The sequence below is a fragment of the Poecile atricapillus genome, chromosome Z (assembly GCF_030490865.1).
Source record: "Poecile atricapillus isolate bPoeAtr1 chromosome Z, bPoeAtr1.hap1, whole genome shotgun sequence".
NCBI lineage: Eukaryota > Metazoa > Chordata > Aves > Passeriformes > Paridae > Poecile > Poecile atricapillus.
The window spans coordinates 3,206,866-3,224,044 of record NC_081289.1 but is presented as its reverse complement, the minus strand read 5'-3'; the positions used below and the strand labels follow the sequence as shown (position 1 = coordinate 3,224,044).

General features: G+C 41.7%; 1 protein-coding gene across 3 annotated transcripts in view; it reads left to right on the top strand.

The window, feature by feature from the left end:
• The window catches only part of LOC131573505 (muskelin), a 93,140-nt gene that overhangs the window by 39,254 nt on the left and 36,707 nt on the right, over positions 1–17,179 (top strand). For all 3 annotated transcript variants that reach the window (XM_058827513.1, XM_058827514.1, XM_058827515.1), the window contains 3 exons: positions 1,143–1,220; positions 2,368–2,433; positions 10,403–10,515. In XM_058827513.1, coding sequence (XP_058683496.1) covers positions 1,143–1,220; positions 2,368–2,433; positions 10,403–10,515 — 257 coding nt within the window. The remainder of the gene's footprint in view (positions 1–1,142; positions 1,221–2,367; positions 2,434–10,402; positions 10,516–17,179) is intronic.

The window sequence follows — 17,179 nt, the reverse complement described above, 5'->3', positions numbered from 1 at the left end:
TTTGTCATGCTTAACAAAGATTTTTACCTTTTTCTAAATAAATAGGGATGTGTTCAGTGAGGATCATTCTTTCTTGCCTATATATCTACAAAGGGCTTTTGTATAAATAAGCAGAGGCGTTCATCGTCTATTAAATTCCTATTGTTTTTTTTTCCAGGTAATGCAATAATACATGAATACAGCTGAAACATTAGTCAGGAAGAGATTGTGTTGAGATGGTGGGTGATGGGTGAGTTGTAGCCAGGCAAGCAGTGCTCAGGTGCTCTCATAGTTTGTTGTGCTACAGAAGGTGAGGTAGGTGTTTCAGAGGAGACATTTGGAGAATAACAGCACCAAGTTCCCCACATGCCAAGCCCTTGCCAGAGTGGAGAGCAGTCCTAGGGAGTGTGGGTGTTACAAGTCTCTTTTACAGAAAATTGGTGTTTATGTGACAGACTGATAGCATCTGAACAGGATTAGGAACTGGCCTCTGGGTACTGAGGAGGTGGAAGGCACGAGGGGAGTGTGGATAAAGTGCTGGAGCCGGTGCTGCTCACAGAAACGCTGCACTTAGCACATCTGGCCTGGGATCCAACACCTCCTCTATTGCTCTTCTTGCTTAACTCTCTGAAGAGAGTGTAAACTATTGTTTTGTGTTTCATCCAGGGCTTGGTTGTCCCATATCACAGCATTTAGACAATCTGCTCTGCTTCCCTTCTCTTCTCAGATGAAGCTCTAGAGATGCTGTCTGACCTAGTTTTAACTTAATGTGCACTAAAATGGCTGAATTTTATATGCACTGGCAACTTTCCTTTTGCTTAAATAAGGGGGAGGAATTCTATTCTTAATTAAATTCACCACACTGGAGATTTATAGACACTTGGCACGACCTGGCAGGCAAACTGGATAATTCCTGATTGATCTAGTAGCAAGTATTCTTTTTATTTTAATGCTTGCACATTTAGTTCATTAACAAACTAACAAAAGTTTAACCAACTAACAAAAGTTTAGCAAACTAACTGACACATAATGGAGAACTCACTGAAAATGGAGGCTTTGGATTGGCATACTGGATTGAGTTAGGCTGAAGTTATCCACATTAAAAGTGATTTTGCTATAATGGAAGGATAAATGTTTTATCCAGCAAAATTTTTGTTTTGCAGATGGCTTGTTCAATCAGTATATCAGTCAGCAAGAGTACAAACCTCGCTGGGGGCAGATTATCCCCAAAAGCACCAAAGGTAAGGACATTTCTTAAGATAGAGCTCATGTACTGCCAGTTCTGTCTTGTTCCTTTGAGAATGTGGAGCAAGAAAATGATGCAAGAAAGTCTCCTCTAGGAGAGTTCTAGGGAATGGTTTCTTCTCTGAAAAAGTTGCATTTGTCTGCAAATTCAGTGAAATTCAGCCTGCTCTCTGGTTGAGTAAGGAACACTGCAGGAATACAAGTGGTAACTTTAAGGATAGATCATCAGTTTAGTAACAAATCCCAGAATATTGGTTAAACATCAGAACAGTTACCTGTGTTACTGGATTTAGCACAAGGAGTTGATGTAGCTTCAACTTAAAGTGGAGAGTTGGCAAATAAATACATTATCTTAACAGGGAGTGTTTTAAATGAGGTGTATCTTTTGAAGTCTTGATCTCTTACACAGTATATCCAAACTGCAGAATCTTTTCCATTCCTGTCTGCCTTGAGAGGAGACTTGTAGCAGCATCTTTAACTGCAGAGTACAAAAATCACTGTCATAGAGCAAATGTAGGCTCCAAGGTGACAATTGCCAAATGTGGAGCAGAGTCCCCAAGCCCCTTGGGAGAGGTTATCTGTGTCACCTGTCCTGAATGCCTAAGATATATAAAGTAGTTGGAAAGCTGCTTTAATTGGGCAGGTGGAATTCCCTTAGAAGTGAGAATAGTTGGTACAAAGACGGCTGTGCTGTGTCTAGATCACCTCCTGCTGCCATCCCAGGGGTTCATTTCCCTGTCATTTGAGTATCTGTTCCCACAGCTCAGCCCTCAGGCAGCTCTCAGGTAGGGAGAGATGGAAGGGGAGCCAAAGGGTGGCTGTGTTGTCCCTGCTGGAGAGCTGCAAGGACAACTCAGAGCTCTTCTGTGTGCCCCAAGTGCGTCAGGAACGTTGACGCTCCTTTCCCAAGGCACTGGGAGTTGCACTGTTCACTTCTCTCTGTACTGTCAGTCACCACATAATTCAGTATAAAACTTTGTACAGTTTTTATAATGCACAAAAATAATATTACCTGGAAGAAGTGATGTGCTAGTGTTTAAAGAAGGGTGAGTCACTCAATTCCTCTGCTTCCATGTTGAGGCTGTATCTTTCTTTGGTTTAAAAATTTTACAATGGAAAACTCCATTCCCTTTTTTTCTGAAGGTGATGGGGAAGACAGTCGGCCAGGCATGAGAGGTGGCCATCAGATGGTTATAGATGTGCAGACAGGTGAGTAATTATTACATTTCTTAACTAAATTATTTAATCAGTTGTTTTCCAGATAAATATGCAAATGTGTTTTTCTTCAGACACTGTGTTATGTTTTGAGGAAAAAAAAAATCACGCTTTCTTGTAGTTGGATTAAATGCTCTGTTTCCTCTCTGGATCTATATTCCAGCTGCCTTTCCCTTTCTTCCCTAATAATTCTGTGTTATGCCTTAGCCATTGTCTTGTCTTAACTAAGAAACCAAGAACAATTGATTTTAATTTTTTGTTCCTCCTACCATCTTGGAGCAGGAATTCAAACAAGAGAAGAGAAATTAGGGATAATTTCCCTTATCTGCTACAGGCTGTGCTCAAGCAATAGATCTGATGTGTTGAAACATTCCTTGTATTTTGGTTGGAGTGGCTTCTAATTCCCACAGTGTGCAAGAAACTCCTGTTAGATATAATTCTTTCGACATCTCTTGCAAAACTGTTTCCTTAAGCAGTTTAATGAATGGCTCGGCCTCTGTTTCAGAGACCCTGCAGAGAAAAGAAAATGGGGTGGTGTATCAGGAGCAGTTCCAGTGATTGTTGTTCTGCATAATTTTCTATATCTTCGTCTGTTATTTAATCAGATTTCTGTGCTACGTCAGTCGTTACTAAAATAAGGAAAGCATCTGCCCAAGTCTTTGCTGTATGAAGGAAAGGATTTTTCTTGGGAAGGGAGAAACAAGATCGGGGTGTGGGTATTGGATAGGAAAATAGAGTGGCATTGAAGGAGTTGGCAAAAAAAATGCCCATGGCCATATCTGTTGTGGTCACAGGACGGAGACAGAGCATGTGACAGGATAGGACCTTCCAGAGTAATTTGCTAAGTCATAGTGAACAAGCAAAAATCCAGCAGTAGCTGCAGCCTCTGGCTTTTGCTCAGAGTAGTTACTGCTCTGGAGGAAGCACTTGAGCTATTTGGTGTAGGAGAGTAAACTTCTTTCGTTTGGTGGGAGAGGTTTGAGATTGATTAGAACAAAACGCTGCTGGAGGATTTGCTGTGTTTGTGCAGAGGCTGGGAACGCTCCCTAGTGGCCTCGGGAATTAGTAGTGAGTGTTTCACAAGAGCGTGGAAGAAACATGATCCGTGTCAACTTGGAAATGATAGTCCTGCACACCTCCTGAAAATAAAATATCCATGATAGTGTGAGCCTTCCTTTCCATTCCTCTTGCTTTTCCAGCAACAGTAAGGTCTTCAGCTCTGCCTTTGCAGTTTCACTCTGCTTTAACAAGGCAGTGAAACTCATCCATATATTTTTTAATATTTCGTGATAGATTTTGTATCTATTATATACATATATTTTGAATATATTTGTGTATTTATTATATATTAATATTTATTTTATGCATATGTATATAACATGTATATTAGAAATTTATCAAATATCTACAATTTATTTTATTACGTATAATATATACATTTTATTTTATTTGTTTTACTTGCACAACAGTGTCTGGACAATACCCACCAAGGTGGAGTCCTGGATATCCTTCCCTCTGTTATGGTGGGCATTTCTTGCTGTAGCTCTATTTAGAGGTGGTGGGATACCTTCCCAGAGTTTCCCTGTGGGCTGTTTGGGAAGTTGCTGTCAGTTTTGCATCCAGGTCCACTGAGGCTTGTAATAGCTGAAATGTTTTTGAGATGATCAGTTTTGCCATTTAATTTGGCTCATGACAGGCCAGGGGAAGTTCTTGGGGCTGTTTCCCATTGCTGATTGCTGGAGTTTTCCATTTGAATATAGGTGGAGTTTAATGAGCTGGTGGGAATTTAGCCAGTTATGTCAGGATGCATTTTACAGACTGGGGCTGGAAAGCTCCCTGGCTAACCTTGGACAGATCCAGTGTTAATGGAAAAGGGAGCAGTGGTGTTCTCTTCCCTTCAAAGACATCCTCTCCTGCCTTACTCACACACCTGCTGAGTGGGTTTTTTAAGAAGACTTTAGCAACTGAAGAAAAATCATCTCAGTTTGCACTCCTTGAGGAGTGAGGTCCTTCTCAAAAATGAGTATTTTCTTCAGCTTGAATCTTTTGGAAGTGAAGTGAAACAAACGGCAAAATCATATGTACAAGGAGATTCTCAAGTTTTATATCACGTAGATTTAAGTGTTGGAAGCAGATTTTAATCTCTGATGGCCAGACCTGCTGTAGCTATATATGAACTATGTATGGTTTGGCATTTTGATTAACTTCAAGGAGATTTTAACCACTTATTACTGACTAGGAAAATAATTCTAACTTAATAGTACTGAGCCTGCTGGATGCACGTGCTGGTGTTAAGATAGAGGATATGGATTGGTGAGTAGCTGAAGTAGATCTTAAGTTGCTGCTAATGCATGGAGTCACTGAGACTGTTTTTGTCAGTTTCAGGTAGAGCATGGATTAACTTGGTCTCAGCTGCCTTTTAGCATGGTTTAACTTCCACTTAGAGTAGGCTGAAAGTAACTGAAAGAGAATTTAGCATCTCTGCTGGCAGCCAGTAACTTGTGCTGGAGCTCATTTCCATCTGACACTCCTGTTTTTAATACCTGCCACAGCTGACTGAGTAAGTGCAGTGTTCCTGATGCTTTGGGAAGCTCTTGAAGCATTTTGAAATGGAGCCGTAGGCATTGTGGGATGTAGAACTGAGAATGCAGCCTGATATCTTCCTATATATAAGAAAAAAGAGAAATTAAAAATGGGAAGTTAGTGATTTCCACAATATCCTCCATCATTTTAATCACATTAACACTCAGATTGGAATGACTCTGAATGGCAGAATTAGGAAGTTGAATTTGATATGTATGTGCAGAAACAAACTAAGAGAAATTCACAGTTATAGCAGAAACCGCTGTTAGGTACTTTAAAGCTTTAGGCTGCAAATGAAAACAGAAAGCTCCTGTTATTCCTGCTTTTCCCTGCAAGGTGCATTTCTCATGCAGCTCTCCGTGTGGGAGGCTGGAGAGTTCTCTCTGCTTTTCTACAAGGAAGGGGAAGTATTTTAGTAGTTGCAACAGAGGTACATAGATTAAAACAAAATTATCCCCCAACCAACCTCAAAACTACACAAGTACACAGTGTTGTGTGCTGCATGTCAGACATGAGAAGCTGTTTTTGCAGGCCCTGGGGAAATACTGGGGCAGTAACACACAGGCTCTAGTGCAGAACAGTGTTCCCACGAAATTGAACCCTAATGCAGTTTTGGATGAGGGTATCAGCATTTGGCACTGGTTCCTTATTAACAGCTCTTTGAGTCTACCCTTCCTGGGCTCTTTATGGGTCAGATATGCCACATGTTTCAAAATTCCAGTGCTTATTCTGGAAGAAAGAGGGAATGGGTAAGTGAATTGCCAAGAGCCAGTTTTAAGGAGTAATGTCGGTACTTATGAACAGTATATGTGTTGTGTTTGGAGATGTGGTTTATAATTCCATAGGCAAGGTGGAATTGATCTCTTCTGCTCTTACAGGGCAGACACAGTGAATGACAGTGCAGTCCATAAAACCTTGTAATAGTTTTGCTAACAATAGAAATATGGACCATGTAGAAATCATTCTATTAAAAAAAAAGATACTTGGTGTTATATCAGGCTTTCTTAAATGTTGAAGTTTTCCCTTGAGCGTGCTTTAGAAATAAAAGCAAAGCAACCAGGATGATTTTTCTTCTGTCTCCATTTCTCTTCTCTTTGGCAAGTGAAACAGTTTTTTGAGGGAAAGCATTAGTGAAATTGTCTTTATTGATGTGGTACCTCTGTTCTCTCACTGAAGTGCAACTGTTGTGTAATTTTGGTTGTACATCACTTTGCTTTTCCTTTCGTCCGAAGGAATTCTGTTTGCTTCCTTCCATTAGATAAATGAGGACAGATCTGTTGGTTGGGAACAGAGGGAGATTCAGAGCACTGGGCCCAGCGTGCCCATTGTATACGTGGGCAGCACAGCAGAAATGACAAGGCTGGTTCAAAAGCAGCATGGAAAGATGAAAAAGACGAAGAGAGAGCAGCAGACATGAAGGATTCTGTTTTGCCTGAGGAAAACACTGCTATCCATAAGATATTTAAAGACAAGACTTGTGTACAGGATGAAGGGATCTCAGAAACAAAACACAGATGGCTTCTAAGCTCTGAAACACAAACAGCTGCTGAATCCTGGAGGTTACTCAACTTCATGGGGCTTTCACATTTGAGACTGTATGCCTATCCTTAAAAAAACCCCTGTATTCAGCCAGCTTCTATCCAGCTGAACTGTGGCTCAAAAACCAAGGGGTATGATACCTCAAGAAGATTTAGAGCTGGTTTTATATTTGTGCTCTTAAATGCTTCTCTCAAAGTGGGCAGCACTGCTGGCATGTAACTAAAGGTGTGGGTGCTACTTGGGGAAGTGACATCCTTTTGTAGAAGGCTTTTGAGATGTCTTACGCCTTGATTTTTTTTTTTTATTTCTGAGAGGAATCCTTCAGAGTTTTAGGGACAGTGATGCTCCAGTACAACCCCAGCAAGTGTGTGATGGCAGCTGGCTGGGAGGGCAGTGGCTGATGAACTGGGGAACAGGACCATGAGTCCAGGGGAGCCCAAGGGGCTGCAGGGGAGCATTGTGAGGTTCTGATCCTGCCCCTGGGATGTGACAGCTGTGCAGGACAGGCTGGAGACTGACTGCATGGAAGGATTTGCCTGGTGCTGGAAGCGGAATGTGCATTGACAATGTGTCCTTGTGGCATTGAAGGCCACTCTCTCCTGGTGGGCTGTACTAGGGCCAGCAGGGAGAGGGGAGGGTGATGTTCCTCTTTTGGGTACTCGGGGGCACATCTGGAGTGCTGTGCCTGACTTGGGCTCTCTGGGACAGTAAGGATTGTGTCAAACTGAACGGACCGAGGTGGTCAGGGCTGGAGTGTGTGATGTGTGAGGAGATGCTCAGGGAGCTGGTTTTGTTCATCTGGTAGAAAAAAGGTTCACAGGAGGATCCTAGAGCTGTCTTCAGCTACTGGTGAGAATATGGAGAAAGCCAGGCTCATTTTTGGGGGAGCAGAGGGATAGGATAAAGGACAGGAAGGGAAAATCCTATTAGATATTAGGGGGAAAAAATTGTAATGAAGTTAATCAGTCATTGCAGCAGGAATCCAGTCTGAAATGTCCATCCTCTGAGATACTCAAAGTATAACTGAATAATTCCCTGGGCAACACGGTCTCTGCTGAAGTTAGCCCTCCTGTGAGGGATTTGGGGATGACTGATGGACCTTGCAGAAGTGCTGTAGATCCACAATTCTTTTATATTCCATGGAGAACTGTTCTAGTAGAAACATGGAAATAGATACAACTTAACCAAAGAATGTAGTTAAATATGTCACCAAGACTGCAATGTATTCACTGAGGAAGACCTCCTGTACCAGAATCCTACCAAGGATTTCATAATGTGGAGAAAATTGAGTTAACAGGAGTTAGAGAACTGTCCTTGAGAATGTGTGTGAACCTGGACTGAAACCACTCCTGGAATTTCGATATTTAATGGGTTGGAGAGGGCTGCTTTGCTGCTTTTCTGAGAGATAGAAATTAAGGAGAGGTTGACAGGAAATATATTGATTGTTGGGAATGTACATCCTCTAATTTGACAACTTCTCTGGCACCTTAATCATCTAGAGAGTAAAGGAAGAAAAGAACTCAGACATTACAGAAAAATTTTTGACTGAGCAAGCAGTTTAGAAATACTCACAGAACATATTTAATTCAGAGTGTTGAATTTGTATTCAGAAATAAATGTAGAGGAAATAAGCTGAGGATGCTGGAGGAGAAATTTGACTTCCTAAACGTATCTGGTAAAAGCTTTGGGTAAATATAATTGCTTTCATGTTTTTTCTTGTTGCCTTGCAGCTAGGTTTGAAAATTCTCCTGCTCTGCCCCTAAAGCTGAATCGAGACTTGCTTTAATAAAGCAGCATCAATTTTGCTGTGTTCCATATTGCTTGGATGCAGAGGGAGGATCCTTTCCTCCTTGAGTTCCCCAGTGCTACCAGAGTTATATTGGTGTGGGACTGCTGGGCTCCCCTTGAGCTGCCCCACTGCTGCTGCCTGGGATTTGTGGCCTCCGTCCTCTTCTTTCAATGTTGGCCTTGCACATCTCTCCTGGCTGGGTCTCTGCATGCAGGGTGAAAAAAGCTCCCTCACATAAAATGTGAATTAACAGCTAGAATACAAGCAATGATGCTGGTTGGGAAATGGAGTGAAGTCTGACTTCAAAAAAAACCAAAAATCCTCAAAAAACTCAAACCCAACCAAACAAAAACAATCAAACCCAACCCCAACCAAGCAAGAACAATCCCACAAACCACCAAACAACTATTTTTTTGCTTTATACCATGGGAAAACAATTGCAAATTTTAGGAGAACTATAAAAAAAATTATTTACTTGACATTACCAGCAACAGATGCATTTATGCATTAAGAAATACTGCTTTTAGAACATGGAGCCTTCCTCTAAAATATGCATATACTTCTGCAATCAGGCATGAAACTAAAAAATTTTCATTGGTTCTAGATAGTGATGGAGCCCTTCTTTCATTTGAGCTACAGTTTTACTTCATGATGAAAAATGGTTCTGGCACAGAGTTCATGTCCACTTGTGTTCAGGGTGTTGCTCTGGGGATGCTCAGCACCAGCTGGGTGCTTGTGCTCCTCTCTCAGTGCTCACATTTAATTCTGTCAGCATGGGTTAGGTAACTTCCAAAATCTGAGTTTTCATCGGAGTCATTCAGGTTTGCTATTAAATTTCATGTGAGCCAACAAAGCCTTTCCAGGCAGGCCTGACATTTTGGCAAGGCCCCAGTAGGATTTTTAGCTGGTGCCAAATCTTTTATTTTTCTCGGCTATCAATGAAGCTGTTGTGGTAATGTGGGTTTTGTGAGCTGTGAGAATTTATGCGCACAAAGGGACCTGCTCTTTGCAGGGAACACAGGGAGCCCTGAGTCCAGGAGGAAGGGTAATTAAAGTTAATGAACCAGGGTAACCTTTCCATGGTGATGACCACTATCCTGATGGTAGGTAAGGGTCAGGGACTAGTCCCATTTTATAATCGCGCTCTAACTCCACACTTTAATTGGCGTTGGATTAAAAATTAGCCATTACTTCCATAATAGAAGTGGTTTGTAGATTTTAAAGGAGTTTTTCAAAGCTCTGCAAGTCTTGAGGAACTTGTTCTTCTTGGACTTGGCTTTGTGTTATGTTTTAATGCACTCTAAAAATGAAGTATTTTTAGTATTTGAGACCAGATAGTGCTGTTTCTATAATGGGAGCAGTTTAGTTATCTCCCCATGGCAGAACAGAAACTCCTTTCTTAAATACTTCCCCTCTTCAAAGGCTTCATCTGGTTTTATCAGAGAGTCTAGGAAGTCTTAGAACTTGCTGTACACAGAGCAGTTGTGGGTTTGAGGTGACAGCCCTGAAACACTGACTTAAATTTGTGACTCTTCTACTCACTGGCTTTTGTGGCATCGGGTAAGTTACTTTATGCAAGACATTTCCCTTGAAGTGGATTTTTTAGTTGATTTTTCTAAGGGATGGACTAGACAGAAAAACTTTGCTGCTCCTATCTCTGAAACCTCATTGATACATAAATCCTGCACCAAACAGGGCACAGGCTGAGATGTCATTGATAGACTACATGCACAGGATCCAAAATGTTAAATATTGTTCATTTGTCTGTCTGGAATTTTAATCAGAAGGCTGTGGGTTTGATTGCCTCTTATGTAAATGTAGAAATAGAAAATGACTCTGAGAATTGGCTGCCTATCAATCCTAAAATCTTCCATTACTAAACCAAACCACATTTTTGTCTTGATGACTAGTTCCATTCAAAAAGGAGTGGTGTTTTAAGTAAAAAAAGAGTTTAAATTTCTCTTCTAATAGTTTGTCACAGATGTTTTGTAGGCATTAGCCTGTTTAAACACATTCTCTGTTTAAAATAAAATTAACTTTTTTTTTTAATAGAAACTGTTTATTTGTTTGGTGGCTGGGATGGAACTCAGGATCTGGCTGACTTCTGGGCGTACAGTGTGAAGGAAAACCAATGGACCTGTATATCCAGGGATACCGAGAAAGAGGTAAGTTCTGCAAACATCCATATTTTTAAAAATACATCAATGGTTGCCCTTAAAAAGGCCCCTACTAAAGTACTTGTGTTGAAGTGCAGTATAAGGTGAGAGCCACAGAGTTCAGACCTTCAAGTTCTGAGGACTTTTGAAATGCTTACATGGGGAAAATATGAGCTGGAGGTAGCTTTGAAGTGTTAAGATTCCTGGAGGGGAAAGGTTTATTTCTCAAAAGCAGGAATGATCAGCCAAAAAATCAGCTCAGCAAGTAGAGCATGAGTTAAATAATTTTGTGTGGCTGAACAACCAGATTTATCACGGAATGTTTTGGGTTGGAAGGGACCTTAAAGATCATCCAGTTCCAGTCCTGCTGCCATGGACAGGGACATCTCCCACTGGAAGGTTCCAAGGACTTGCTAATGAACATTTCAGGCCTGATCCTGGTGTTTGAGCTTCAGAAACAAATTGTTTATTTTTCTAGCTTCTGTCAAAAATGAATAGAAATGGACAACTACCAGATGGAAATCTAGAGGACAGGGGTTACTGCCAAAGGCTACACAACCCCGAGAGCTTTCGTGGAATTCACTTGAACCATTTTCCTTGGCCTGTTTTGCTCAGTATTTGACGTATGAAACCTGAAATGAATGTAGCCTGGGTTATAGGACAAGACAGAAAAAGTCCAAGGCCTTTGGCTTGTGTAAATCATTTCACTGTACACCGAAATCCTCAAGTTCTGTGTGGTTATTGTGTTTTGAGTTCATTACTTATTTGTCAGAGGAAAATTCATGCCACCTATTCTTGGAGGTATGAAAAGTTTGAGATCCCACCACTTTTTGACAAATTCAGGCGTTGATTTCCTCAGCTATTTGAAAACGGTATAAAAATATCTCGTTTCTCATTTGTATTTCTCAGTTTCTTGTCATGGCTAATTTTGTGAGCTTCCTTACCAGATTAAATAACACTTCAATATTCTCATTTGTTTCATGGCAAATGGTTTTTAGAGGTTGTAATCAAATAGGACAAATAGCCTGAGCTTAAAAAAAAAAGAACAAAATCTCACAGGCATTTCCTGTAGCCCTCAAATCTCTGTGTCGTGTACTTGCTGATTGGAACATCCTTTACAAAATGGGCAATAACAAAACTGAACGTGATATTCTGGTTTCTGTCATAACAGAGCTGTGGGGAGGTGAAATTGTTATATTTATGTACTGTTTAGTCAAAAAGGGGCTGCTGTGTTTTCTTCCTGCACAAACCAATGTCTGGTGTTTAAGGGATTAATTTCCTTCTTGCTGGGGTCATGCCACATCCAATAGAATTTCTCTAAAGCTTAGGAAGCCTGGCTGGGATGTTTTCCCTCCAGGTTCCTCATGTCTGACTCCAGCAGGGTAAGACTGGGATGGGAGGAAGAACAGATGCACAAAAGGAGAGCTGTGGATGAGACACAGTAGAAGAGTTGTGAGTTGATGGGATTAAATGATTATAAAGGGATTTTGGAGGGGAAAAAAGTTAGCAGAGTGTTATGGAAGGTCAGAAAATAAGGTGGGAAGGGTCTAGCTGGGACAGGAAGAAAGGAATTTTTAAAAAGTGGAGACGTGTTGAATATATGAGGAGTTTTGAAGAAGGGATGTGCTTAATTAGAGAAAAGTGTGGAGGAACGTGGGTGGCTTGTGAAAGGGAATTCTGAAAGGACTCTCCATGACAAACTTGTGAGCCTCGTGGGCTTCAGTAAGGCCAAGTGCCAGGTCCTGCACATGGACTGGGGCAATTGCAACAATAGATAGAGGCCAAGCAGAGAATGGATCCAAGAGCAGCCCTGAGGAGGACTTGGGGTGTTGGTGCATGAGAAACTTGAAGGTCTCCATGATGTGGACTTGAGCACTTCTGCTCTGGAGCCAGGCTGGGGCTGTTCACCTGGAGAAAGTTCCAGGGAGACCTTAGAGACCCTTCAAGGTGTACCAGGACAAGGGGGAATTGCTTCTCAATGCCAGAGGGGAGTGTTAGATGGGATAATGGGAAGGAATTCCTGGCTGGGAGGGTGGTGAGGCCCTGGCACAGGGTGCCCAGAGAAGCTGTGGCTGCCCCTGGATTCCTGGAAGTGTCCAAGGCCAGGTTGGACAGGGCTTGGGAGCAGCCTGGGCTAGTGGGAAGTGTCCCTGCCCATGGCAGGGGTTGCAGTGGATGGACTTTAAGGTCCCTTCCAACCCAAGCCATTCTGTGAGTTTGTGATACATTCACAGTGTTCAGGAGGCCTCCTGAAGTATAGTTCAGGGTTTTGATGACTTTCAGAGGTACAGTGAGCTGGCAGCTGCAGTACTTGGAAACCAGCAGTGGGTTGTGGTTGTTTTTTTTTTTCCCAAAAAGATCTGGATGAAACCTGCTTTAGAAATGGAAAGGTCAGTCTCAAATGTTGAGAAGTAAATTCAAAAACAAAGACTCCAGATGTTTCTCTAATAGGGACATCAACTGCTCACAAACAATTTGCAAAAAGGAAATGTCTGTTGACATGGAATTTTAAAAAATATTCAGAGAAGATTCCAGTAGAGCTTAATCTTGTTTTGTTGTATTGTGCTAGTTCTGCTTCTGGCTTTTTTATTCTAATTAATTGGTGACAGTGGTTAAATTAGCCACTCAATAATTAAACTTGGATAAGAACAAAATATGGTGAAAGTTGCATCCTGTCCAGTGTTATTGTAGGGATAGTGCACAGTAATGCTTTTGGGATAAGGGTACTGGGAGCTTCTGCTGCAGTGCATTAGGAAAACGTGTGATCTTCTTAGAAAATGATTTTGCTGCTGTTTTTCAAAGTTTTCCAGTGAGGTGTCTCTTTGTCACCTGAAGTTGCATTTGTGTTTTTTAACAATTAGACCACTAAAGCTGCTTTTCTGTAGCTCTTTTGCATAGAATCATTGAATAGTTAAGTTGGAAAAGCCCTCTAAGATCAACTCCAGCCGTTCTCCCTGCACTGCCAAGGCCACCACTAAATCACGTCCCCAAGTCTCACATCCATGTGGCTTTTAAATCCCTCTAGGGACAGGGACTTCACCTGTGCCTTGGGCAGCCTGTTCCAGGGATGGACAACCCTTTCAGTGAAGAAATTTTTCCAAATATCCAAGCTCAACCTCCTTTGGTGTAACTTGAGGCCATTTCCTCTCCTGCTGTCCCTGTTCTGTGGGAGCAGAGCCTGACCCCCCATGGCTGTCCGCTCCTGTCAGGGAGTTGTGCAGAGCCACAAGGTTCCCCCTGAACCTCCTTTTCTTCAGGCTGAGCCCCTTTCCAGCTCCTTCAGCTGCTCCTGGGCCTCCAGCCCCTTCCCACACAGCTCTTTCCTGGATACGCTCCAGGTCCTTATGTCTGTCTTGTCCATCTGGACAAAATGCTCAGGGCACTCCTGGAGTAGCTGATCACTTCCAGCATGAAAAACATGGTCTGGAGCACACCACCACTGCTGATGGACAAACAGACCCCACCATCCCTTCAGTGTATAGATCCAGCAAGACTCCTGCTGTGCTTGTCAAATCTTCTTCCTCAAGCCTGAATCCTTCCAGGGAGATGCTCCATGGAGCAGCTCTGGACCCCTCAGCTTACCCACAGCTTCTGTCTCTGGAGTGTGTGACAGCCCTGTGAATCAGCTGGCACAAGGCACAGCCAAAATGTGTTCCATTTAAGAGCCCTTAAGAGTTTCTACCCTGAGTCAAGTGGAGTGTTCTGATAAATGCTATTGTCTTCAGGGATTTTTGGAGTCTGTAGATCAGCAGACCTCTTCAGGATTAGGGAATAAATAATTTAAAAAAACTAAACCTTGTCATTCCTTGGACAATTTTATTCTAGGCCAGTGTCAGTTAATAGAGAAATTTAATGTGTGTGTTTTGATGTCTATTTCTAGTTTCCAAGCAGCAACTTTCTACTTGGAAGGCTAATTTATTGAAATTCAGCGCAGGAGGACAGTTTTAAGTGTAGGAAAGACTTTTTCTGGTGTAAATTGATAGTCAGGGGATTTTGAAATAGGATCAAAATGCTGAGGGATGTTGATGCCTCTGGAGATCAGATAAATGAGACTAAAGCAGTGTTATAGTTGGCATATTTTGTGTGTCTCTGGTATTCCTGTACGTTGTCTTAGCATTTCCTAGAGACAAGAGATGGGGGGAATCTCCCTTCAAACGATGTCATTGCACTGATTGGTACCTTCTGTGAGATGCTTCTTGGAAAATACATTGACTCATCCTCATTCTAGCTTCTTCAGAGGAAAACCCTGCTCACAAATCAGCTGTGTGAAGGATGTGGAAATTGTGTAAATGGGTTAGGTTTAGGTGACACTGTGTTTCTCTAAAAAGTTGTTGAAGTGTTTCCTTACCAAAGGTAGTAGTGAAGGTCCTGTCATGGTTTAACTGCTTGAGAGGATAAATCTTTGCTCACAATGAAGACAAGTGTAGGTCAACAAGTGCCTCCTGTTCAGTAGGTTCAAAATGATGTAGAAAATGGGTATATTGTGAGGTGACAGTTTGCTGTGAACACCAACTGCTTTTCCAGGATGCTGAAAGTAAAAGCTGACAAGTGTAGAAAGATCTCCTAATGGTGAGAGCCAGGGGGAATTTCAGCTGCTATTGTATTTCCAGTTAAATTTTCTCCAGTCTCTGCATGCATTTCTTTGCATTTGTTGATGTGGATGAATTTACCCAAAGCTTTCAGTGTCATATTACCACAGAAGCATTTTTTGTGGGAGTTTTTGACACCTCTGACTGTTTTTTTGGGTGTGATGGAGCAGTACATGAGCTTAGCAATGTAAAGCTTTTACCCTATGCTGTTTGAAGTGCAGGAATTGAACTAGTCTCAAATATTGACTTCTTCCCACAGATGGTGATACAGTTTGGAAGACACTTCAAGTGACTTGAGGGGCTTTTTGTTGCAAATATTGCGATGTTTACGGACTTGAGATCTAATACAGTGAATGTGCCACGTCCTACTGCTGAGCAGTTCCAGTGGTACAGATGCTCAGTTATATGAGATGCCTGGTGCCACAAAAGCACATAGGGAGAAGGCAGCTGTCCCTGAAAGAAACTTGGATACTGCAGACGTACCTCGGAGCCAACTTCCTAAATAGTGCAAATGCCTACAAAAGTAGGGACAAAGACGGCAGATGCTGGAGTGAACCAAATGAAAAGTATCCTAGGCTGATCCTAAATATCACAGGCTAATGGTTTATTTTCCTCCCTATTTAGTAGCATAATGATTTTAAAATGTTCTAAGCCAGCATTCTTTCACCATAATGTTAGAGAGAGACTTTAACATATGTCTGACTGACATCCCCAGTGATTTCCACTTAGGCAGCCTAAGGCAAAAAGACCCTGTTAAGGGAGTAGCACCTCAGCTTTTTAAAATAATTTATTTTTAAATAAACATTTTGGAAAAGGTTTTCTGCTTTTCAAGCTAACTTGTGTGCTGATACTACCTTGTGTGCCTCAAGAGTTCTGTCCTCTTAAGCCCGGTTTATTTGTCTTTTTTTAACTTTGACATTTTTTTAAGGAAAAGATCATCCATATTTGAAAACAGCTTCGGGTCTCAAGTTGTTCAGCTCCCTCACTAGGTGCCTGTTTCTTGCTTCCAGAATGAAAAAAAACCCAGACAACCAGCCAAACTTCAGTTATTCCTCGTACCAGATGTTTGAATGTGTGGAGGTCCCTTTCCCCCACACACTGCTGTTCAAGTCAGTCTCGTGGAAAAAGGCGCATTAAATAAATGCCTTGTGCCCGATGTTCTGGAGGCTGCACAACTCTGGCAGCCCTGGAGCTTGTGCGTGCCAGTCTTCAGGTTATGTTGAATTTCCAAGTCATCATAAAGCTTTCAGTTGCAAAGTAAAACTACTTTCAGTCCTTGAAGTAATGCATCAGGCGGAGTTGATTTGTGGCGTTTATGTTCCGATAAAAATCACCACTTCAACTGCAGCTTATGATGAGTTTAATGCTCTGATCTCTGGTCTGGAATGGAACTTTATTTTACTTACAAGGCTTTATTAGGACATTATTGCATCATCCTAATGCATTTTGCAATTCCCTGTAAATTGTAGATGAGGCAGTGTAGAGTCATTCTTGGGTGGCTGTGGATGCATCCTAGGGGATTACAGGATTTTCAGGTAAAGATTTAGTGAAGAGGTTGATGTTGGTACAAGGAATTCTGATTTATATCCTTTTGGCTTTTAAAGACACAGAAATATGCACCTGAGCATAAATGAGCCTGCAGGAATACCAGGACCCCAGCATTTCACACTGAAGATATTAAAAGAAAAGGATTTTAAAGAAATAGGAGAATATGTAGAGGTGGAAGGAAAAAGTACTCTTTTGCCAGGGAGTGAAAATAGCTTCACACACCAGTTAACTTTGTCTTGGGAGTAGAGTAATTTCTTATTTCAGCTACACTGAGAGACTTGTTACATTAATGTTGCATTAACATTCCTCAATCTCTACAAATACAGAAATCCCTGAAGAAATATCAGTTATCCCAAGGTGGTAACATAGGGGAAGCAGTCTCAAGTGGTATCGCAGACAAATCTGTAGCTAAATTGTCTGGATAATTACGTGCTTGAAAATGTAGTAAGTTTTTGTGGACCTTGCTACTGAGGTATTTCAGCAGCTGGGTTTTGGAGGTAATTGAGAATTGAGCTTTCTGGAGCGTCTCAAGAGAA